Source organism: Amblyomma maculatum, chromosome 10 (genome assembly GCF_055883805.1).
Source record: "Amblyomma maculatum isolate TAMU_Amacu chromosome 10, ASM5588380v1, whole genome shotgun sequence".
In the NCBI taxonomy this organism is placed as follows: domain Eukaryota; kingdom Metazoa; phylum Arthropoda; class Arachnida; order Ixodida; family Ixodidae; genus Amblyomma; species Amblyomma maculatum.
Window position 1 is genome coordinate 41,787,163 of NC_139353.1, and position 24,499 is coordinate 41,811,661.

The following is a 24,499-nucleotide window of genomic DNA, read 5'->3' on the forward strand; positions in this document are numbered from 1 at the left end:
TTTTATTGTTAATGTAAATGTACATAAAACTATATGCACGGATTTATTAGTTACTTGTTTCTAGTTGTACGTTAAAGAAACCCAGGTGTTGAAAATTTACAGAGCTTTCCACTACGGTGTCTCATTATATGAGCCGCTTCGGGATGTTAAAACGCCATAAACTAAACCAACCAAACATAGTTGTGTGTTTGCAGCCGGAAACTTTTGGCAAATGTTTGTTAATGAGCGACGTTCTAGTAAAGTGGGGGCACGTACGCGGCGTATGCCGATGAAACAACATAAATACCATTACACAATGAAAAGTACAATATTCACAACCGCGCGGTGGTACCAATGATATAGGCCTTTTTTTTTTTTTTCATGGTGAAAATTGGCGCGACCAGCGCGTTAATTTTCCTTCACTTAATGACGGCACCGAAAAAGAATTAAGTTCACGCAAAGCAATATGCTTCACTAAAGCCAGCTGGGCGTTCTTGGCGCAGCGACGGCGATACTAAATTGTATGTTAGTTTGTTTACGCAGTCTCGGCGAACCGGCTGCTTCAATTCGTGTTGGTTATACAAAGCGATTCAACAAAGCGATTATACAAAGCGAGCGTAGTAAACTCTGCACCTCGCCCTCCATGTCTTTACCGCGTCTAGCACAGCGGCGCCAGCGGACGGCATTCTCAACGTCTCAACAATACACGCACACGTTCCTGCGATCTTCGCAGACATGCTATTTCCCACTTCGTCCGGGTTGATCCAAATGGCCGGCACCTTGAAATGTTCGCCGGTTCATCTACGCTATATTCTAGTTCACTATAACACACACACTTCATCTTTTACCATCGATCGTGGACTAAAGTAATAAAGTTAGGACCACATAATCACTGGTGGCACTTTTCTGAATAAACATACCAAAACCTTTGTTTTGCTAGCTTCAAAACATGTTAGAAGTCTACGAATGCGGTCACTCGCCGTTCAGACGGCGGCTGGGTCCGGCAGTCTGGAAGGAAGATGGTGGCCGCGGGCACCTTTGCGGTACTCTGAAAATTTTCCAGTGACTCTAATCCGACGTAAAAAGGGGTTTTAATCCGACGAGCTACTGCCGTTATTGGCTGCGATAGCTTCTTGTCATATATAAAAGGAGGGACAAGCATGGTCGGTCATCAACCACAAGAAGTTGGCACAAGTTTATTAAAGCTACAAAGGGTCATAGAGGAGAGAATGGCAGATGAAAGGGTGCGAAGAATGCGTTTTTTCCACAGAACGAGCACGTACGCCGACAAAGCTGGCAACGGCGCACAGACACACACGTACACCTGTACCAGGAACCAATGAGGATTTTTTGTTTTGCATTTAAATTAAAACCAACGCACGCGGACCAAGGGGTGGGTGGCTACCAGTGAACTGATTGTCTGGTCACCGCCACTCGCTCCCGATGTCGTTGTTCACATGTTGACCGGCTTGCTGCGGGTCGGCTTGCCCTGGAGGACATTGACGACGTTGTCCACGGCCAGGAAGCCCATGTCAATTCGTACGCTGATCTCGGAGCTGCCAATGTGCGGTGTCACGACTGCAAGGAAACAGTGGTCAGCCCGCCTATGTTACGGCGACGAACAAAGAATGCAACACCTATCAAATAGCTCAACATTCAATATATGGTTAAATCATAACGCGGATAAATAAGCTTTTAGCAGCTGACATACTGGCTACACATTTCAGCATGAGTCATAGGCATGCTAACAGATAGGTTTGATAGTGCACTGCCAAAGCTGCTCTTGTGAAAATTGAGTCAGCACCGCATTTGATAAAGGGTCTTGCGTATTTGGGCGTTGGGCTTTAAGAAGACCCTGTGCGCAAACGAATGTCTCATCGAGAGCAAATATCCCTCACCGTGTATTATTGCGGGCTATGCAGCTTGAGAAGTAACCTGACGCGGGCAACCGCCTGGAATTCCTCCAATGAAAAATTGATGGCGGCTCAGATATGCGCAGCGAAGGCTACCACAGGGATTGTTCACAAAAATCGAATCGAACATTCTCGTCGCCGGTGCACTGGCTGCAAACCGTATGGTGTGATCGGCGATTCGGTGCGTATTCTTGGCATATTCCGAATATGATTGATCCATTTGACCGGCTTCTTCTTCGCCTCCTTGTCTTCATCTTCTCCTTCCTTTCTTCTGTGTTCTTTTTGGCGTCTTCCGAACCTTCTTGCTTCATTTCACCAGCTTCTCCTCACTCTTCTCCCTTTCCTTTATTTTCCCATTCTGTGGCTCGGAGCAACTATAGTTGCCATGGTTACGGCGCATGCGCAGTAGTGACTAGGGACGCTTACCCGAAATGTGCCGCTAACTATCTTAGTGAAGCTCTCGCTACAAAAACCGGTACCGCCTACCAGTGCCATTTTCGCAAAGGTTGGTTGAAAAGCCATAGCGGGCTGCGCCCCCTTGGTAGTCGAAGTGACCGTAAAGGTGGGTGGGTTCGGTGCGGGCTTTCATATACATATTTTTTTTTTGTCTTGATAGTTTTATCATAAAAGGTGGGCAAGTTCTGCAGTTCCTCGAAGTTACCTCTTCATCTGCTTTAAAAAGCTAGAGAGGAACGGCCATTGCTGTTTAAACTGAACACCGCAAGAAAAAGAAGCTTTCGAGAGCACTGCAGAATCTGCAGTGGAGAAATGCGAAAGCCTGAGCGTTGATGCTGCACACGGTACATCGCGCGCCCCTTGTAGAGCTTTTGCTAGCAAGGCCGGGGATCGTGTCGGAAAGTTGAAATTTCCTTTCATCGGCACACGTTCGTTGCAGTGCTAGGTGGCTCCTATAGCAGTGCACAGGAGTAACATTGCCATGCAAGAATGCTGAATTGGGCGAGTCGGTGCGTTTGCATTTTGGAACGTAGCGCAAAGAAGACAAAGACACAAAGCGCTCATGTGTGTTTCCCTTATATTGTGTCCTTGTCTTCTTTGCGCGTACGTTCCTACAATGCGTTATCATGCAACTTGGCTGCCACGTGACAACGTCAGACTCTCACGCTCCCTCCTGGATAGAGGCAGCTCCGTTCGATTCACCTGCACTACGCGAACTGGTTCATGCGTTGCTGCACTTCGCCATTCGTTTCAGCAATGCAACATGGCGCCCTCTGCACCTCGCCGTTCGTTTCAAAAAGTGCAGATGTCGTGCAGGCTGAGTTCACGAAAAGTTCAGCAAAACTGTGCTCCTCCTCAGTGGTCAGTGCCGAAATAGTGCAGCTGCAGCCGCCGCATGAAAGCAGACGACAGCTTGCGTGACGATGGCTTGCGTGTTGTGACAAACAGTGAAGCGACCCTATAGTTATTCCACTCGTCAACGATAACGGTGCCCGTGTTCGCCAAAGAAACGACGACGCGTACTTCAACCATGTCTAATAAGTAAGCACGTGCATGAGCGTTATGGTTATATGCTGACTTCAATCGTGTTTGCGCTTCGTGCCAGCTGCCGCATGGTGCACACACATCGAGGCTCGTTTGTATCAATGCTTCATTGCGATGCGCTATTTGAAAATTGATCTTATTCGGCACGTTGGTGCCGGTTGATGTGAGTGGAAATATATAATTCACAGCTAGCCGACCACATGACTGCGGTCGGCTTATATACACATATGCATCGCATATTAATTCATGTATGAATGATTCCTATCGCTTGTGTATATGCCACTCAGATCAACGGCGCTAATCATCCCGAACATGAAGACTTTCAAATAGCTCGTCGCATTAAATACGTGTTGTGCAGATGCATACATACACCTTTTGCGGCCGGCCGCCGGCGATCGAAGCGCACATGGTCATGACTGAAGTATATAATCAGCATGCATCACACCGCATGCGTGTGTCTACTTCTTTTGAGCACGTACGCGTAACAGTTTCCGTGGCGATCGTGTTCTCGGTGACAAGTGCAATTCTTTTCGCCGTTCATTACAACGCACTGGCCAAATTCATCGCGGCTGGATAAAGGCAGAACTTCGTTGTCATGCGCTATTTGAAAATTCATCAAGTTAACCGGGACGTACAGTCATGAGCAAAAGTCTTATACAACACTCAGCCAGCGGCATAGCTCGGGAAAACTATCTAAACACCACCTAGCGACAGCGGGAGGGAATGCGACATCGACACATGCACGTGGATAAAAGGGGGCACCGCCAGTCATGTCTCGATTTCAGATAGCTGTTGGTAGAGAAAGTTGGGATGCAGTTTTCTCGAACTCCGCCACGGGCTGAGTGTTGTACACCACTTTTGCTCACGACTGTACGTGTCGGCTGACGCGTACGTGTTGCACACAGCCGACCGCCGCTTGTTGGTCTGCGACGCCAAGGCTATGGAAGACGACCCGGCCTGCACTCGACCATTCGTTTGGAAGCAGCTGGTGCCGATGCTGCACCTGAACTACTGGAACTGGCGCTGCACGCTTGCGGCACTGACGCAGAACTTTACAGAACAGGTGCAAAGAGTGCAGCTGAATCGAACGGACTTGCCACCGTCGTCGTCGCGACCTTGCGTTGTCACGGAGACGGCAGGAAAGCGACAGGAGAATTAAGATATGTTTCTCACGTGCCCGGTGTGGCGTTGTTGGTTAGCGCGCTCGGCTGGTGATCGGAGGGGTAAGAGTTCGATCCCCTACTGTACTCGTGGTCGACCGAAATTTCTCTTCGATCCCAGACATTGCAAACAAGTACCAATGCTAAATTACATCTGAAATAAGGTAGACCCTAATACGCTATACATCAGTGTAAGCGATGTGGACGTATAGGCCAGTAGTTTTAGCGTGGGATCTCTTCAAGTCCGACCCTCAAATACGCAAGTACTGCGCTACACGTTACATCAAACGGCGAAGACACGTTCTCGCACACTTTCAGCAAGGGAACGGCGCAATCAGTGATCCACACAGCAAGTGATCCATTCTTGGGTAGCAAATGAAAACATTTTGGTTGTCTTAGCTCGAAAACGCCTGCGTGTAATGCATGGACATTGGCGAAGTTCAAAAAAGCACCATTCATTTCCGGTAACAGCAATACAACGACGCATGTTCTGCATTCTTGCATTTTCTATGGTTAATGACAAATCGACAAATGATGAATTAGTTTTGGGCTTCAGCCTGGAAATGCTGCTCGCGCGCTCTGTCTTGACGGCTAGTTTTCCCTCACGAGTCAGAAACAAACATTTTCAGCAATGATAAACACCGCTATCCCCTTTATCCTAATAAACTATGCCTGCAGTCATCTGTTTTCACACTTCAATAGACAGACCCTGATCATTACAATCTACGCTTTCATTAAGCGGGAGCCGCAGGGTTGTGTCATTAATTTTTTGGACGGAAGTAACACGCGGCATCTGCGCCGACTGAGGTTAACGTGGGCAATTAAAAGAAATAAAAATAATGTTGCCGAGCTCGCACCGCCCAAAGCACCACGAGCTTAAACCAATATAAAATAAAAGATGGGCAAAAAAAAAACTTAAAGAAAAAACTGGAAAAAAAAAGAGGAGAGGAGGGGGGGGGGGTGTACATCAAAGCTATGGAGATGTTTGAAGGAAGCGATAAAATTTTTAATGTTCCTTGTACCTCTCTTGTACCCTCTCTCTTCTTTCATACCCTCTCTCTTCTTGCATACCCTCTCTCTTCTTGCATACCCTCTCTCTTCTTGCATACCTAGGTTGCCCTCCCATTTGCTTATCTTACTATTGCTTGATAATTTGCCCTTTGTAGGTTCTGGAAAGGTTGACTGTGACAGATTTTGTAGAACTATAAATCTGTATGCAAATTGACTGCTGCAGCAGCCGCTTACTGAGGTTCCTCAGAGTGAGCAGCTTGTGGTCCTTGGGCAGGGGCTCGGGCAGGGACACGTCAATGGCAGCGGCCCTGATGGTTCCATTCTTCAGCGCGTCGTACAGATCGTCCTGGTTCACCACGCCACCACTGGGCAAACAGGGCAGCAGGGATGAGAACGCGTGCACTGTAACGCGACTGGCACTCGCGAACACCGGAAAAAATAACACGTTCATCCCGGTTAAACCTAGTTATTCGAGCTTAATTGCTACGTTAATACTTCGTTAGTACGTTAATTACTTCGACGAGTTTTCAGGGAGATCCGCAATTCCGAGAAGGCACAGGGCTAATCACATTTCAAGTACAGTTGCGTGGAAGCCGTCAATAGAGTTAGCGTGTACAGTACGGTCCATTGTTAAAGGCAACATGCGATCGCGCGGCCTACACACTTCGCGAAGCGCTGCCAGCGACACACCGACAACTGGCTAGAATAGACAGCACCATGTCAATGCTGGAGAAGAACAGTCGGCGGTGGTTACTGCGCATGCGCCTTGTGCCAGTTTATGTCACCGGCTCTCGCGGGAGAGCTTTGCAAAGCGTTGCAGCCACGCGCTGTTATGTTCCCTTTAACAGTGGACCGTACTGTACCGTCTTTGCCAAAAGTAACCAGGCTGCTCCGAAGGCTGTCGGAGCAAGCGCGCGGCCGTGTGGCGGCGTTGCGCTCGCTGTGGCTTATCGGTGCTCGTCAGCTCCGAGGGTACAACAGCTGACGTAACTTCGCACCTTCACTCTCGCCTGTCGAATGATAAAAACTAGGCGCGTATGATGCGCGGGCTGCAGTTTCACGTTTTCGAAGCCTGGTTGTGCCCAGCGAGGGCGCTAAGTATAGCGACGGGGCTATTCGCTCTTCTCGGGCAACTGCGGAAAACAGAAAAGCTGGTGATAGTACAGACAGGGTGTTCGTTTCTAGGACGAATATGTGCTAGGTTTGCCAGACAGTGTTGCTCTGAAATAAAGGTTCCGCGAACGAGAAAATAATCATGTGCATCTAATGGCTAGCGTGAAGAGGAAGGTTTAATTATAGTTCGTTACTCAAGCAAAAACTTACCTACAAGCAAATGCAGGAATTTGTTAGAATCAATCATTGCACTTATCTATACACAGCCTCCCGAAGAGGCTAACAATTTTGCAGGCCGAAAAGAGAGATAAGGTGGCTTCAAAGGGTTCACAAGCTTTCCCATATCTTTATACAGGAGTCACGGCCCGTAAAGTGGCAGTACGCAAGGCACCTCGGAGAAAGCATATTGAAATTTCGAGGGGCGTTATCATTCTTTAATGCATAGGCGCATCAAACACGCAGGAAAGCGCAATTGTGCTGATGCGTTTCAGCAGCGGATTACAGCACACAAGCACGTATAATTATATAGCGAGAAATGCGACTTATAATACCTGCTTCAGGGCAATTGCCGAGAAGAGCGAATAGCCCCGTCACTATACTGAGCGCCCTAGCTCGCTGGGTGCACAACCAAGTTTCGCACACATGAAACCGCAGCCCGCACATCATACGCGATTAGTTTTTATCATCCAACGGGTGAGAGTGTGTGCGAAGTTACGTCAGCTGTTGTACCCTCGTAGCTGACGAGCACCGATAAGCCACAGCGAGCGCAACGCCGCCACACGGCCGCGCGCTTGCTCCGGCCGCCTTCGGAGCAGCCTGGTTACTTTTGTCAAAGACGGTACATGGTCCCGCGTAGCCAAGCACGCGCTTTGCGCCATTGAACATTACACGGTCACGAATCGATGCAGAGTGGCCACCTCGAAGTGGTGTTTCGTGTCTTCCGCTATTCTGCGTGAACTTACTACTGTCTACAGGGCACATGCTCCGTACGTGCCCAGCCACGCAAAGCCATGTTTCCGGCAAGTGTGGCTGACCCTGTACCGATGCGCTCGGGTTCGCTGAAGTGACTTAAAGCGCATTCCCTGATATGCGCAGCTATAAATTAATACAAAATTGACGGCTAACAATCTTCTACACCTAAACCTGCAAGACTTCATTATTAAGTCTCTGCGCAGTTCTGCGTATAAACTGAAGTGTTTCTTGAAAACCATATATGATGTCAACGACATCGCATGCAACGAATTCCTATGCGCTGTATAGGAGCAGTAGAAGCAGACCGGCTCGTGTTGATGAAGACGGCCGTCTTCTTCATCTTGGAGAAGAAGCTCTTGTTGAACATGCCCCTCGTCTCGTCCGTCAGGTTGGTCAGGGTGATGATGAAGTCCGACTGAGCGGCTACTTCGTCCACCGAACAGGAGTGGGCTCCCATTTCTTCCGCTGCAAATCGCGCAACGCATATGTAGCGGTTACCACGCGTCTTTTTTTTCCCCCTGGGAACATGAACTCGGGAGACCTGAATAGGTCAGCTTGACAGACAACGGCGATAGAGAAATTAACGAAAGTAAAGCTCTTAACAACACAGCGCACGCAAGGTAATCGCGGTCCTGAGCAGTCATGCATTTTTGCACTCTCTGACATAGTCTTTGTTATATGCATGCACTAAAAGTATATACTCAAAGATGCCATACAGCGCGAGATTTATTTCCTAATTCCGTCTAACGTGAACGATCACGATAGACTTTGTTCTGATTATAAAAGCGATTACCATTAAAAATCTAATCGGCGCTACACCTAGATTACTCCATTGCTGGAATGCGTGCTGAGCGTTCTTGGCGATCGCCAGCAGTGCTCGTGGAAGGTTCCGACGATGACGACACCATTATGTGAGGTCACAGTATTCTGGCATTTGACATCGATCTAATTTTTCACGTCCTTGGCGCCCCTTTTTTATCTATTAGGATAATGTTTACGTGCTTGCAAGTTCCCCATACCCTCGGTGTCATGAGGCATTACCTCTACCGGGTGACCAGTTTTTATAGCAAAATCTCTCCACTGTACAGACCTGATTTTGCCAGATCTTCCCCAGCTGCTTTTTCTCCTTTTCATTGCTTTCAAGGCTTTCCTTACTTCGCTCTTTGTAAATGGCGGAATGTCCGACTCCTCTGCACAACTGCCACTTTCATTACCATCCTATTACTTCGGCCCCTGTTCAAAAGATCAGTGTAGAACTCCTCGGCTATGTTGGCTATCGCATCAGTATTGTTATCGGCATTGCCCGCCTTGTCTCATATCGCAACACAATCTGATTTTGACGCGATAGCGTTAAAGGCCTCGCTCTCCAGAAAATCCGCCATCGGCGCTGTAAGCGAGAAATCAGGGTAATGCCATTGGCAGGTGAAGGTGGTAGTTGGCAGGTGACATGGCCAAGCACACACTCATACTGCCACAAAGTTGGGAGGTGTTGCCCCAACTCGGGTTGTTCATTTCAGGTGGAACGGCGGAAAACGTTAGAGATGCTGCACTGACCCACAATGGCGGAATGCGAAAGCATTGACGCTTCTTGCACACCGCCACCATCTCCCACGACGCCACGCTGTTACGATCATGCGCAATGACGTCAGCGGCGGCGGTCATCGTGGCAACCACGTAGGCGTGGCATCACCACAGGCGCAGCCTTTTTAGAAGTTTTTCGGCAAGTTGTATCCTAATTATCTTGTATTGATTAATTTGATATTAATTAATCCCTTTTAATCTATTTCATCCCTTTATCCGTCGTGTTTGCGTTTTTCTTACCGAAATTTCTTTGACTTCCGCACAATTCCGACTTACCTAACTACCGGTTTGCACGTCCTACACTACGTGCACGTCCAAGGCTATTTCGACGTCTGATTGACTTTTGGCACAGATTCTGAGTAAGGCACGCTACACTCCTAGGCACTTGTATAACGTGGTAGCATATGCTGATAAGAGCGTGTGAGAAATTAGAGGCGGACGCAAGGAAATTCTGGGAACTAAGCGAACAGAAACTATATGTACACGAATGAGGAACCAAGGACAAGAACCATTCAAGCTATGCTATCATCTCAGTCGGAAAAACGATAAAACATTTTCTGTTGTTACGACAGAATTTCTGTGCATTTTTTGACAAAAAACCTGTTGTGACAACAGAACTTTCTGTAGTAACATCAGAATTTTCTGTAGTTACAACGTTAAAGTACTACAGAACTACATACATCAGAAATCTACTACAGAAAAAACTACAGAACTACACAAAACTACTACAGAAATACAGAAAAATCTGACGTTTACAACTGAACAGAATATTTTGTCGTATCTTTGACACGGTTATGTAGTTTTTTCCACTGAGTACACTTAAAGGCGTATAGCTTAAGTGTGCCTTCCAGAATACTGCCATTCTCTAGAACACGTTCAAATTCCGTATATTGCATTTCCTTATGTCGCTTACTTTACACTTACTGGTTAACTTTGTTAGCTCTTAACTCTATAACTGTCTGCCGGATTGGAGGATGTCATGATTTGGCGTTTCTTAATGAGATCCCTTGTCTCTTAGACAGCTTAATACAATCCTCTTTAACTACCCTACCACATAAACCTACTGTACGCTCGATAGTGGTATCTGAAATTATCGTTCAGTGCGTCTACACTGAACGTGAAAGCCGTATTGCTGTTCTGTACCCAGATTCTGAATTTATTTGCTCTCCTTCTTGCCGCTATTTTAATGATAGGCTCCTTTCTTACCCGGTTCTTTTGTTCACTTTTCAAATACAGGAAATTTTGAAATCTTAACCATACTGTGGTCATTCAATGTCACTCACGATGACCTCCATAACCTGCACAATGCTAGGGCAATTAGAGCACAATACGAAACTATTTCCTTTTGTAGTCTCCCCAATCGGGCTGACCACTTCCGCCTCATCGATGTTATAATTTAACAACTGCGACTCTTTGTGCGAAATGTTGTACAGCTAAGTCGTCCACCCTAGGGGGTATAGACCCACTAATTTTTTCTTAGTGCATTCCTGCTTTGGAATTTTGCGTAAGACGTCCCTAAACGACGATCACAACGTGAAACGTGAAATTCGCTTGCACTCAGTAAATAATTTGCAACAATCTCTCCAGGCATACAGTTTAGGTTTCGGTCGTAGATCGCCGAACCATAGTTGCGACGTGACGTCACAAGTGAGTACGAGAGCACGAGAGACCCCCCATTCATTTCAGCTTCAAGATTAGCTTACTTACGACTAAAGTTTATGTTCTTGTTTTGCAGGTAAAGCTGTATCATGAGGTCAACCTGCGGGCCTCCTTCATCGGGCAGAATTAGTTATTTCACTCACACCAATAGTATGACTGTTTTCAACAAACACAAGTGGACACGAAACGGGCAGCTGTTCCGGAAGAAGCGCGGTAGTCTCACGTACCAGGCTTGATAGGCTGGAATTTGTCATAGTACAGAGCCTTGCCAATGTTGAGGCCCTTCATGCTCTTCAGCACACTCTGGGCAATGCGGCCCATGCCGATGAAGCCTACAGTGGCTCCATGCAGGCCCTGGCCGCACATCCACATGGGTCCCCACGAGTGAATCCATTCGCCCCTACAAAGGAAGGCGCGGAAATCAAGCTTAGCGTCCGAGCAGCACACATTCCGACACAAGTTTCCCACCGTATCGCATCTACCACTGGAATCACTGAAACAGTGCGGGTCCCGCGAGAAAGTCATAAGGAAAATGTCGAGACATTTTCTTTCTTTGAGCCTTTTTTTTAGGAAGAGAGAGCTCCACCTCGGGATTCGAGAGAGAGAGCTCCACCTCGGGATTCGAGAGAGAGAGCTCCACCTCGGGATTTGAGAGAGAGCTCCACCTCGGGATTCCCTAAAAATGGTTGTGGTTTAACTCTGGTTAAGCTAAAGGCTTGCGAAAGCAATGTGGCTCTTCCTTGGTTTAGCTCGGCAATGCTTGGTTTATCAATAAAGACAGATGCTTAGCCTCCGAACTCGAAGCGGATCGCCTAGCTGCTTCGGCAACTCTGTTTCTGTAACCGTTCTCGTTCTTCTCTGTTTCATTGGCCACACGCTGTCGTCTTGTTACGTTCCACTGTTCTCGTTTGCCTAGGCGCCGGGGACCCCTAGAACTCGAGCAACTGGCTTCAGAGTCCATGGTGTGATAGACCATCCTACACAGCGCACCGCTACGTGTAGGCTGATCGACATAAAATTTCGGACCCTTTCAGACCACTCAGCGAAAATATTTTCATTGGCTGCGGTGGCGAAATGTAGCCTTGTATACATGAACTAAAACGAAAGAGGGTCGAGTTGATTATTCGAGAGAACTAGCGAGTTTGAATAGGAAATGAATGACTGGTCTTGTGTTACTCCTCCTCTACGTTTTTGTCCTTTTCCTCTAAAGGGGGACCCGACTCGACTTTTGTCGGGTTCACGTAAACGCCCTGTGCGTGAACGCGCGGCAGCGACTCCGAGCCGAGAATAATGCACTTAACGGCTGAAGGCAGAGACAGAGAGAGATATTTGTGAGCGTGTGCTTTAAAGAAAATTTACTCCCCCCCCCCTTCCCCCCTCCTCACTGAGGCTAGAGGGTCACATGCATCTGCCCGTGTGCGCGTATGTGGCGCCAGATCGAAAAGCATAGCATATTGTACTGACGCTTTGATTGCGTTCGCGCAGTCCACGATTCTCCGCCCAGCGGCCAACGCCAGGGCGACAGTCAATTCGGCCACGGATTCAGAGGAGACGTCGGGAGTGTTGGTCACTGGAATATTCCTGAAACGGAAAAAAAAAAAACTAGATCAAGCGTGGGAAGTCGTCGTTATAAAACCAAGTATAGATCCCATAAATACTGCGCTCTCATTATCTGCTCAATTTTTCCCAATTAAATATTTTTCAGATCTCACATAAAAATGCAGTTTTGTTCGATGGTATACGTGAAGATAAATACCTCTTTTTGCACTCCGCTATGTCGATGTGCTCGAAACCGACCGACATGGTGGCGACAATTTTCAATTTGTCTCCTGTAAAAAACAAAAAAAAAAGACAGATTCGAATGGGGACGTTCCTTCACTGAGAAACATTCATAACGCGACACATAACACGATACAGCCAGAGCAAATGCGTAAAAAACACAGGCGTTTCAGGCTATAGAAGAAAAGGTGCACTCCCAAAATTGTTAACAACCAGGTTAACACTTCCTGAATACCTCTACACGTGCAGATAAAGCAAGCGACGCGTGAATTTGGCTGTTTTTGCCGTCTTTACATGCATGCTCTCCGCGGCTGGGAACTACATGCGAAGCCCTATACAGGCACTCTGTCAGAGCTCCAACAACCGCAACGCTGAATGAAAACTGCATTGAGAGGAGTGAGCTCGCTGTATAGTACACTTCAGCTGTCCCGTAGCATGCATGGAAACATTAATTAGAACACATTATAGATAAGTAAGTGCTATTCGCCTACGACGCGCTAAATTAATAACTGAACTTCTTCCTAGACGCTGATTGGGTTTCATCATCAGAACAATGACTGTGGCTTGTAGCTGATGCCTTGTGACGTTAGGCACGACAAAAAAAAAAAACCTGATATAATCGCTAACACGAACCTTCAGATTAACAGTTCGTTTATGGGACGTCCGATAGCTATGAGGGCCGCCATAGTGGGGGGTTCCGGGTATTTCGACCTTCGTTTCGTTGTTTTTAACATGCACTTAAATTGCACAGTACGTGGGCGCCTTGCTTTCTGGCTACCTCTAAACGCGTCTTAACCACTCAGCCACCACCGCGCAGTATTAACTTTAACTCACTACCTTACAGCAAGGCTACTTCACAGGATGGAAAAACAGACCCGTATCAGCAGTCACACTGCCGTTTTTTTTCGCATGCCTCGAGTTGACGTATGCACCAACATGACGTCACAGCTATCGTACGCTTGATGAAACCAAAAACAAAGCAGCATTAAGAACAAATACAAATATAGATTAGTTTAGCGGTCTTGGGCGGATACCGCGGTGTGATTCACGTATACTAATGTCTAATGCATATGGATCGATCGCCACAAATAAAAAAATGTTCAGAACGGCTGTGCACTCGCGGTACATCTAATAACGTTGTCATTCTGATCGGCGCTGTTGGGAACGTGCTGTTGGGCGAGTTAGCTTATTTATTTATTTATTTATTTATTTATTTATTTATTTATTTATTTATTTATTTATTTATTTGAGGCATTCTTTCAGACACAGTTGGTCTTGGATGACAGGGCAAAAGGCAGATACTCTCTGCCTGACGAGGGCACTCACCCATACACAGAACGGCAAGTACAAGTGATGGATTAAATGGTTATATAAGTGCTAATGAAAACATACAACACAATTACACAAGTTTTCTCACACGTATACATTTGTGGCATTTTAGGACGACGGAAAATATTCATGGCATTGAAAGCGACAGCTTGTAAGTTTTGAAGGACTTTTTAAAGTTTCCAGGCGATCTAAATTGCTGCATGGTATCTAGAAAAAAAAAATGGGTGGGTGTTCAGAAAGTTAGGGATAAGTACATCAGTGTTTGGGCACCATAACTCGTCTTTACAGCAGGCAGTTTGAACAAGCTATGTCTGACATACCTGAAGCGACCCGCGCCGAGATAAAGATAAAAACGGCCACAACACACGTGAGGCGCTGAAGGGGCTATTGCTTACGCAGGATCCGTGTGTTGTGTCCAATTTTTTACCCTGTCTAAACGCCGGTTGCTTTGGTCGCTTCAACGAGTCCGCCGAGCATGGAGACTGCACGTGTGCTCATATCACGTGGTGCTTTATCACGGGCAGGCTCTCGCTGGAGATCTTCGCCGGTGAAAGAAAGGTCACACACCCACCTGCGTCAATGACGCGCTTGTCCACCTTGTCGGTCAACATACAGAGAAGGGCGTCCTTTCCCTTCACGTTTTGCAGCAGGACGTCATAATGAACGGGCTCCTCCTTGTCCCAGTGCGTCACGTCGCAGCTGCGAAAGGCAATGCACGCGTTGAGAAAAAAAAAAAAGGAGAGCCGAGTTTTACTTAGAAACATGGAAAGAAGGGAAAACCGCGAATGCCATAATGTCATCGATACTGAGCAAAGAAAACGCGGCCGACTACGTGTACCAGCATGAAAGAAAAATCACTACGCGGAAAACAGGCGCCGAGTGCACTCATTAAATGGAACTCCGTAATTCGAGCCCCTCATTTCATTCAAAATAGCATAATTCGAACATATTTTCGCTGCCCACTTGTTGGGGTTATGAAGAGTTTCAATAAAGTTTCAAAAGGAATACAATACATTGAATGTAAATAAACGTTGATTCAATAATAAAAGGCGAACGTCACAGACATGAGCACTTATTGTTCGGGTTCGATGATACGCAATGAGACCGCTTCGCTACTTCAACCACGAATGCATTTGGGTAGCTGGAGACAGATCATGGACAAAGTAATATGGCTTACCAAGATACTTTGTTGGGCAAGTTGGTTCACATTCATTATTAATTTAAACAGCGCGAACAAGAAGACACAGGACCAGATAAAAGGAAGCCACAGTACAAGCGCTGACTCACAACTATGCCTAAGCCTTTACTCCAAGGCCCAGATAAAACCAACACGACAAAAACGAAACAATCACGTGAAACAACCCCTGGGCTCACCTGCTGCACAAAATGTCACTCAAAAAAGACACCTCTTTGGTTGAAAGAGCAAGAGAAGTCTTGCTGCCACACTTATTGTCCGTTGAAATAAAATATGATTCAGCTATCTCTCTCGTCATCTTTTCTTTGTGGCGATACAAGATCCTAACCTGGCCGAACATAGGACTGCACTTCTCCTTCTTCATTGTTTCACAGGAATGGCAATGTGAGACCAGAAAAGTTCTGTCCTTGCCACTTTCCAAGTTGTTCCGGTGTTCCAGTAGTCTCTTGTTAATACATCGTCCTTTTATTTTGTCCTTTGTTTTCTTGTTCGCGCTGTTTAAATTAATAATGCATGGGCAAAGTGGCACGTACAGTGCTTAAGCCGAGGAACAACGAGCCTAACTATAAATCTTACAAACACAAATGTACCTTGGAGCTACTAGGACTTTATCCACTATAGTGGGGCGTTGAACAAGGGACATGTAGCTTGGGTTATACTTCGAAAATGCATTTCAAAGATTGTCACTTCCCATCGCGCTAGCAGCTTATCTGAGTACCAGTTGCCCAGGATGTAGAGAGAAATGAGCGTGCACACTCCACCGCCCGAGCTTTTCTTCCCCCGGATCTCTCCTCCTCCTCCCGAAAATATCCGACCACCCACTGCTATTATTAACCTACGCAGACGTATCACTTGCGTTTATCCCAACAAATGTCCCTGGACCCAGCCAAGTTGTTAGATAAACCCGAACAGTGCCATTTACGCCGATTACAAACCGCGCCTTTTAATAATCCAATAAAACTTCACGCGATCGAGCCATAATCCACTTCAGCGTCTAAACTTTTGTGGATAAAAAGCAGATTATACCTAAAGGTACAGATCTGTTTTCAGAAAAATGCGAAAAAAACTACAGAACTGTGTCAAAAATACGACAAAATATCCTGTAGTTCTGTCGTAACCACCAGATTTTTCTGTAGTTCTGTAGTACTTTTCTGTAGTTTTTCTGTAGTATATTTCTGTTGTCTGTAGTACTTTTATGTTGTAACTACAGAAATTGCTGATGTTACTACAGAATGTTCTGTTGTCACAACAGGTTTCCCGTCAAAAGCCGCACAGAAATTCTGTCGTAACATCAGAAAATTTTATGTAGTTTTTTCCTGCGTGACGTAACATGCTATGGCCGAGTTGGCAGGAGCTGACAACTCAGGTAGCCTCTTTGAGGTGGTATAGGGTGAGCAATGGGAATCGAACCCTCATGACACCCGATTGTACCAGACACCGTAGTCAGCACAATACATTAGCGCGATATTGGTTACTGTGTTGGCACTGTCTGACCCAACACAGGACCCCCTTTTTTTTTCTCACGCGCCAAATATAATTTCTCAGAGAAAGAAGAGTCACGAACGAGCGGCACAGAGCCCGTGGATTTCTTTCCTTCGGGGGGAAATTTCGTTCGTGACTGTCAATCCCAACAGTGACGTGGCGCAACTACAGAACGGGCGCACAAGAACTGCGCACTAAAATGGTAATTACCGCGTTTAATGTCGTCGTATAGCAACACACCCGGTGAATACATATTTCCTTCGCGAGCTGACACCTTGCAAAGGGTCGATAGCAAGGCGCGTCGCGTAAGGGATTTGCGTTCGCTTCACGGCAGACGGAATAACGAACGTCCATTTTTGTGTTTAAAAAAAAAATAAAAAAAAAGTCAGAAAATACTTCCGGCACGCGCGTCAGGCCAGAGCTATGCAAGCGACGGAAAGTGAAAGAGAGCAAGCTTGGGCGTCCCGTGGCGCAACTGAAGCCGGCTCCGACCTTGGCCCTACTATGCGGATGGCGTCCACACAAGAACGAGCACGCTTCCACGAAGGGAGCAGAGACGCAGAGGAAGGGTTGAGAGAGAAGTGGTTCTTATGAGGAAGATGGAAAGGGGGATCGGCGCGTTCAACTGTCTCCTCAGGTGTGAGGGATCACCGCCGTTGAAGAGGAAGGGTTGAAAGCCCGATAGCACGAAGAGACGAGAGAAGAGGTAGTCTCTTCCCCTCGCTGTATCAAAGCGGCCTGCGCCGGGGGCCCCGCTGGCAACAATATTGCTCTTTCTCTCGCGCTCCTGGCCCCACGAAGTGGAAAGGAGCGACAGATGAAGGCTTGGCAAGGCTGCCTTGCGCTTTGCGTCATGTTGAAACGTGCGGAAAGTGGGCTTGTAAATACACCCGCTGTCAAGCGGTTACGTCCAGACATGCGAGATACTGCGGGGCTTCTTCGGTCGCGGCAGCATGTCTCATCAAGGCGTCCGAAGGAGTGATCGATGCGAAAGGGCTTTCAATTTCCGCAGAGCTGCCCGGACAGAAGCCACTAATTTAAACGCCGTTCCCTCATTCGTCGAAGCGCACCGCCACCACGCGCCGCATGACGATTACTGAAACTGCAGTTTTCGCTTTAAATTTACAAGGGCCACGGGATTCGCACTAGTGATTCTCAGTTGCTACCGCGAACGGTACATCTGAATTGCGCAAGCAATACTCGTGTCTTTTTTTGTTGTTGTTCATGATCGACAAATACTGATCAATTACGGTCAAACATTTTGCCCAGCCGACGAAGAATCAAAAAGGCAGGAGCTTTCTTGTGTCGTGACTCGTGAGTATATATGAAACACTCAAAATACCGATTTGCACGTTTGTTTGCAACAAAATAGTTTGTTTGTTTGTTTGTGGGGTTTAACGTCCCAAAGCAACTCAGGCTATGAGAGACGCCGTAGTGGAGGACTCCGGAAATTTCGACCACCTGGGGTTCTTTAACGTGCGCTGACATCGCACAGCACACGGACGCCTTGCTTTTCGCCTCCACCGAAAAGCTGCCGCCGAGGCCGGGATTCGATCCCGCGCCCTTGGGAACAGTAGTCGAGCGTCGTAACCACTGCGCCACCCCGGCGGGGTGCAACAAAATAACAGCAGAAAGTATGAAATATTAAAGAAAGGAAGATATTTGTTTCCTTGAAGAGGGAAGAAGGTATCGTTTCAAGTGACAGTAGAAGCCGTCTGCCTGTTTACAAGGGCTGAGATGTCATCGAATAATTCTGAATACAAGAGATCAAACATATGCGCGCAGCTGCACAAAACGGCTGCGAAGTATATTTGTAAACACATTCGCCATGACGAATGTTGGAATGTTGCGTACAACTATATGCTCTGTCTCACAAACTGTTTTCAACACTACGCAAGGTAAGGACGACTTAGACGAATCGGGATGGCGCGCACGTGATTGCGTCCCTAGGAGCCTTTCGACCACTGTGTATATGTTCAGCGCGGCGAAAATCTCTTTAGGGTAAATGTCCGACCCGCGACACGGAGATAATGTGCTGAACTGGCTGCTGGTAAATCAAGAAAGCGTAAATGTACAACCAAACTGACGACGAAACAATTTGTGCCTTTTCACAAAACTTGTCATCACAGAGTTCAATAATTCAGCCTTACGGGCCTGCTTATTCTACCTTCGTATGTTTCGCTCTGCATAGATTACAAAACCTGTAGTCCTCCAGGGAAGACAAACCGGGTTCATTACTTTCACGTTGCAGGCTCTTCAAAGAGGTGATCTCCTAGTTACGTCATTAGAGTTGAATATGACTTTTGGACACAATACGCCGCTAGGAAAACTAGCTAGAAAATAGAGGAAAGTCGGTCACGCATACATGCGAAGTGATCTTTTAGTGAATTCTCAATATTTGTTTCGCACCACATTGGAGAACCCTGCACGACTGGAAGCACCGACAACTTTTTTACCATTGCAGTCATTTCATTCATTGTTTGACTCCGCTCTCACCATTCCTCTGACTGGTTGATGTGCCGTTATCTCTTGTGCAGTTTATTGTAAGTTGAGATGGACAAAACAACTCGCTCGCGCTACTAACGTATCGCGGGTGACAGCCTTCTCTAATGCACTGCACTTACGGCAAAATACAAACACAAAATAAGGCCTCCGAGCACGTGGACGTTCTCGCAGGTACACACGGTGAGAGTGAGGGTGAGAGTGAGGCCGCGGGGAGCATACAAGCACCGTCAACAAAGCCTCTGCCCGATAGCCTTTGAGAAACCGCCTGCCGCGCACTATAAAGTCGGCCATCAGGCGTCCACACCACGGAGGTCCTGCTTCTTTATCGGGGTACGTCGGGTCGCAAAGCGGAGCCGCACGTATACAGAGGACAAGCAAGAAGGGCCGGTAAACCGAGTGTCACGCACTACGGCGGCTGCAGCCAGCGCTATCGGCGGAAACGTACGGGAGTTGGTCGGAGTACGCTGCGGGCCCACCCGGAGACAAGAAGAAAAGAAAAAAGGACCGTCTCTCTTGCCCGTCCGTGAAAACAGCACTGGTCGATACGCACCGGGGAACACCCGTCTGGCACAGGACGTGGTCGCATTAAGCGGCGGACCCGGTGCTTACTCGGCACGAGAGGGCTAGGAAGAGATTGACGCTTTTAAGCACAGCTAGGTGGCATTAAATGAGGGCAATATTATGTATAGTGGACTGTCGGGCCTATGCAGGAGCACACACACAAAATAAAAAACGAAGAATAATGCAATTATTGAATGATTTACATATAGGCGACTACAAGACGTCCGTTGCAGTAAATATTAAAGATTAGCCAAACCGTCACTCTTCCGTAAGCGCCTTCATCGTAAGTGAATGTTAAGTCGATTAGCGTGGGAAAATGTTGCAGCGTACTGTGACTTGCGACGCAAGGGGAAATGCGCCGCAAGTCTGTTACAAGAGGCTTTTAGCAGAGCGCAGAGGCACGTAGACGTAAACAGATTTGTCGGACCCGTCTTACGCAGGCGCAGTTGCCGCGTAAAACTTAAAAAACATTTTTTAACTTAAAAACTAAACTTAAATTTAAAATTTAAAAAATTAAATTTTAAACTTAAACTTTTAAATGCAACGAGCGACCTTCACACTAACCGAAAAAATTCAAGAAGCGGGAAAGGAGAAAGGATTCCAGCAAAGTGCACTAAAGTGCACGTGTTACATTAAACGAAATACGAGGCGCCCTGAAAACCGAAAGGAAGCCAAGGACTCTTCCATTATGGGCGCGTATACCGTGAAAAAAAAAAAATAATAACAAAGCGCGACCACAAAGGGACGTTTCCCGCACCCCACGCAGCTAACCGCGAAGGCCGAGGAGCCACAACGGCTGTGTCAAGGTGACCCCCGGCGGCGACGGGGGGCACGTGCGTTCCTTCCTCTTTCAACTCCGTCGGGGCCAAAAATAAGACCGCAAAAACCGCCGCCAAAAGAAAGTGCGCCTTTGGGCGCAATAGTACCTTCTCACGTAGACCACCACTTCCGCTGAGACATCCAACGGATGTCTGTCAAACGCCGAACTCGTCCTCCGTCAGAATATATATACATTTTTTTTTTCTCCGAGAATTACAAAACGCCCCCACAGATGCTGTGGCTAAGTAAAACGCTCTCCACTTCCTAGGTGCCCCGAACCTCAAGAGGGGAGCACTCTCTTTTGCGACCGTTATAATCGGAAGGAGACATCGCGGGACCACATGCACACTCTCACTCCAAGGAAGAAGAGAGGAGGTTCCGGACAGAAACGACTACTCGGAGCGCGGGTCGGCGCCCAGTAGACTTGAGGAAAGCTTTGAGCAAAAGAGCAAGCAAAGCTGCAGAGAGGTGCTCCTCAGTATAGACCGGAGAGCGAGACGAATGTGAAAAGGCAGAGAAGAAAATAAATATTGAATCATTTAACGCAAGAATAAAATAAAAATTGAAAGAGCGAGAGAGGGAAAAAAAAGGAACAACAAAAGATAAAGGAGATTTGAGAGAAAGGTGGAGAAAACGCTTCGCCCAGGAGACAGCTAGCGAGAGAGGGCAACAACCACTTACAAAAACGAAAGCACTCTTGGAAGACGTCATAGAGAACGACGCTCGTACAGTCTTCGAGGAGGGGCTGAGCGCGCAGTATCCGTCCCGCATTACATTAAAAACAGGTTTAACGCCCTTCCAGATAAGCAGCTGCGTCATCGGCAGCGAGATCGCAAAAATGGCAAGTTACTTGAATAAAAAGGAGTGTGGTTAGGATCACTAAGCCACGCGTTGGTAGGACAGCAGTCGGAGCAGTAGCATTTTATTGAGCGCTACTCGAAAAGCAATATTCGAAAGAAACAGGATATGCCTGTATGACCTAATTGCTTTTCTAGTTGGCAACAGACAGCTGTTCGCCTCGTCGCAGGTGTTTTCTGCGAGCACAGAGCAATAGCTCCTGCTGGCCTCTGAAAAGCAGGCTTCGCTGTTAGGCGCCGCAGTACCGGAACAAAGCTAGCGTTATGCATACAGCATTCACCTAGTTCGTCATCGCAAAAGAATTGCACTTCCGAATGGTGTCACATCGCCAGATTAGATAACGAAGTTGAAAGCATAACGACGCAAGCTGTTTATCTTTCTTTTTTTCTTATTCCCTCTCCCCAACATACTCACACACGATTCGTGCTGATGCCGCAGTGTCTCGGACTTCAGTTGAGTTAAAGTGTGACTAGCTTTCAGATGAAATCGCAAACACGGTAAGGCTCAAGCACAAAGCAATAAACGCAGCGCGCATTCCGAAGTGACCGATCGCAGCGATAAGCGACCAACGCAAACGAAACCCGAGCGCTTTTGTGAACAACGCTGCAACGAGGCCAGAAACGTCGCTACAGTCTCTTATCTGCACTCAAGGCCACAGCCGTATATTTCACGCGCAGGGAAGCACATCTACCGGTGCCGCGTCGGCAGGCGCCAGAGAGTTCCGGCGAAAGCGTCACAGACGCGACGTCCGGTATGGGAGTGCCGCCAGTCAAAAAAAAAAAAAAAAAAAAAATAAGCCACCACTTAACGGGAGCATTCACCTCCGCTCTCTCAAAGTGTTCCCTAAGCGCGCCGCAGCCGAGTTTTACTTGTAAGACGGTCACGGAAATAAACCACCCATCACCGCCCTGTTATTTCAGCTCGTTTTGAAACGGAGTCGCACGCTAATGGTCGCGCGAAGCGTGCGTCGGGGGAACCGCTAACTTCCTCCAAACCATCATCACACGCGCGCCACAGTTGTCATTCAGCTGACCTTCGCACCCCCCCCCCCCCCTTCCCCCCTCATCCCTCCTTGCCATGTCACACACAAGTGCTTCAGACCAGCGCGGCTTCCAGTTTCCTTGACGGCAATTCTGGGCCGGGATAGACACCCACGAAGCGTGCAAGCTAGCTCTAACGACTGGCTACACGCACATTCTAACTTTTACACACTATACCAGCCGGCTAGCCTTGACTATCGTCTCAGGAATGTCAAGGCGCGCTGCTTTCGGGAAGCTTAAATAAAAGAAAGTGAGTCTTGACGAAATCAGAAAAGCGGCAGTTAAAAAGCGCGCGTTCTCAATGGCAGAAATGGCAGTATTTGTGGCGGCCTCTTATCATCCGCGATGTGATAACAATTTGGCGGGCTTCGTTTGAACGTTTGACAGATGCAGACGGATTTTTAACGCGGCGCCGTATCAAAACAGCGCTCCGTAACGAGTGAAATGTAGGCTGATTCTTTTTTTAAACGCTGCTTCGAGCATTAAATGAGGTGGTGTGTCTAATAAGACACGCGATATACTGTTCGACCCTGTAATATCCACCGAGAGGACGATCTGAGAACACGACAATCCTAAACCTATCAATGAACGGCACTACGGAAGCCGGTGCATGGTTCGAGCGAGGCGCAGTGCTGTGTTCAGTGTACAAGTGCAATCTGCTTACTGCTGCTTGAGCTTGGCCATCGCCTCAGCTGGGATGTCGGGCCTGGTGCAGTAGACCGTCGGACGCGCCATGGCTGACGAACAGCGTGAAGCACGGCGGCTCTTGGGCGCAGCGGGGTTGAGCACGGAGTGGCGGGTACGTCAGCAGACGCCGGCTTGTTCCCCTGTTCTCTGGCGCTTTCACCTATTGCCGCTGGCCTGGAGAGCGGCGCTGACGTCGCTCGCACTTGCATGGCGCTTGCGCCGTTTGCAGGCGGAGCTGCCACGTGACCGAGAGCACGCGCAGACGGAGCAGACGACGAAAAGCAGACGACGCAGCGCTCTAGCAACGCAGACGTGCGTAGGCAGGCTCACCGAACGCCTCCTCACCCTCTCTTCTAAAAAAAAAAAAAGCCAATATTACTGCGCTCTGGAGGCATGCAAGGTGCCACGACTAAACATGACGAACTTAATATTCGCTAAGGCGTTCTTTTCTTCTTCGGTTTAGAATACAGACGGCGCGAATTTATATATCTATATACCTATATATACAATCATAAGGATGAACATGAATGGTGCTCACAAGCCGCTGAACTCAGTCATACTTGCACGGCCATCCCCACCGTGTCCGGCTTTCTTCGCTTTACGTATTTAAAGCATACAACTTCATGAAATATACCGAGAAAATAATACCCAGAGAAAAATGGGTTCCGGCGACCTCTTGCGCTGCATGGTTATACACAAACACAACACACACACAAGAGAATTAAACCAAGACGTTCACACCGATGATGCGCTCGCTACCAACTGCCTGTTATTTGTGATACAACGAAGAAGAATGCATCACAAAAAACGTAGGGTTACAATAATAATAAGAAGAAGTAAACAAAAGATTTTAAAAAAATGTGAAGAAATTCAGAAGGAAAAAGTTAAATGAAAATAAAACAAAAATAATGACAAATTATCTTGTGTGTGTGTTGTGTTTGTGTATAACCATGCAGTGCCAGAGGTCTTCGGAGTCGTATAGCCAACTAGCCCGCTCGCAAGTACTCTGAAAAATGGGTTGTCCAGGTTGCAGTCATAATGCGGCAGACGACTGCTGACGCAAACGAACCACCTCCTCGCCGCTGGCGCAATTCATGCGTGTGTTTAGTCATCTAACCTGAAGGAGATTTAAAGAGAAAACTCCCCAAGCATTGCTGTTATTTTTATACCAGACACTGCGTTATCTCAGCACTTTCCCCAAATAAACCATTGGTAGGCTTGCTGCAGGATGTCTTGAGATTTCTCGGCCGCAATTAGCTCCAAACTACATCCGCAAGTTTATATTTACATCGCCCAGATAGGAGGTGATATTGCATTCACTTTATAAAACGTGCTAGAAGATCTGTTGATATTCTG

At 47.4% G+C, this 24,499-nt stretch overlaps 1 protein-coding gene across 1 annotated transcript; it reads right to left on the reverse strand.

Moving 5' to 3' along the window:
* Window positions 1–1,150: 1,150 nt before the first annotated feature.
* LOC146176264 (glyoxylate reductase/hydroxypyruvate reductase-like) lies at window positions 1,151–23,308 on the reverse strand. The gene is made up of 8 exons (XM_084582583.1): window positions 23,121–23,308; window positions 14,568–14,695; window positions 12,645–12,717; window positions 12,353–12,469; window positions 11,116–11,288; window positions 7,954–8,113; window positions 5,798–5,928; window positions 1,151–1,557 (listed from the first exon to the last, which is right to left on the reverse strand). The coding sequence occupies exons 1-8, from the start codon at window positions 23,189–23,191 to the stop codon at window positions 1,433–1,435; spliced, it is 978 nt and encodes a 325-aa protein (XP_084438709.1). The 5' UTR covers window positions 23,192–23,308; the 3' UTR covers window positions 1,151–1,432.
* Window positions 23,309–24,499: the final 1,191 nt, after the last annotated feature.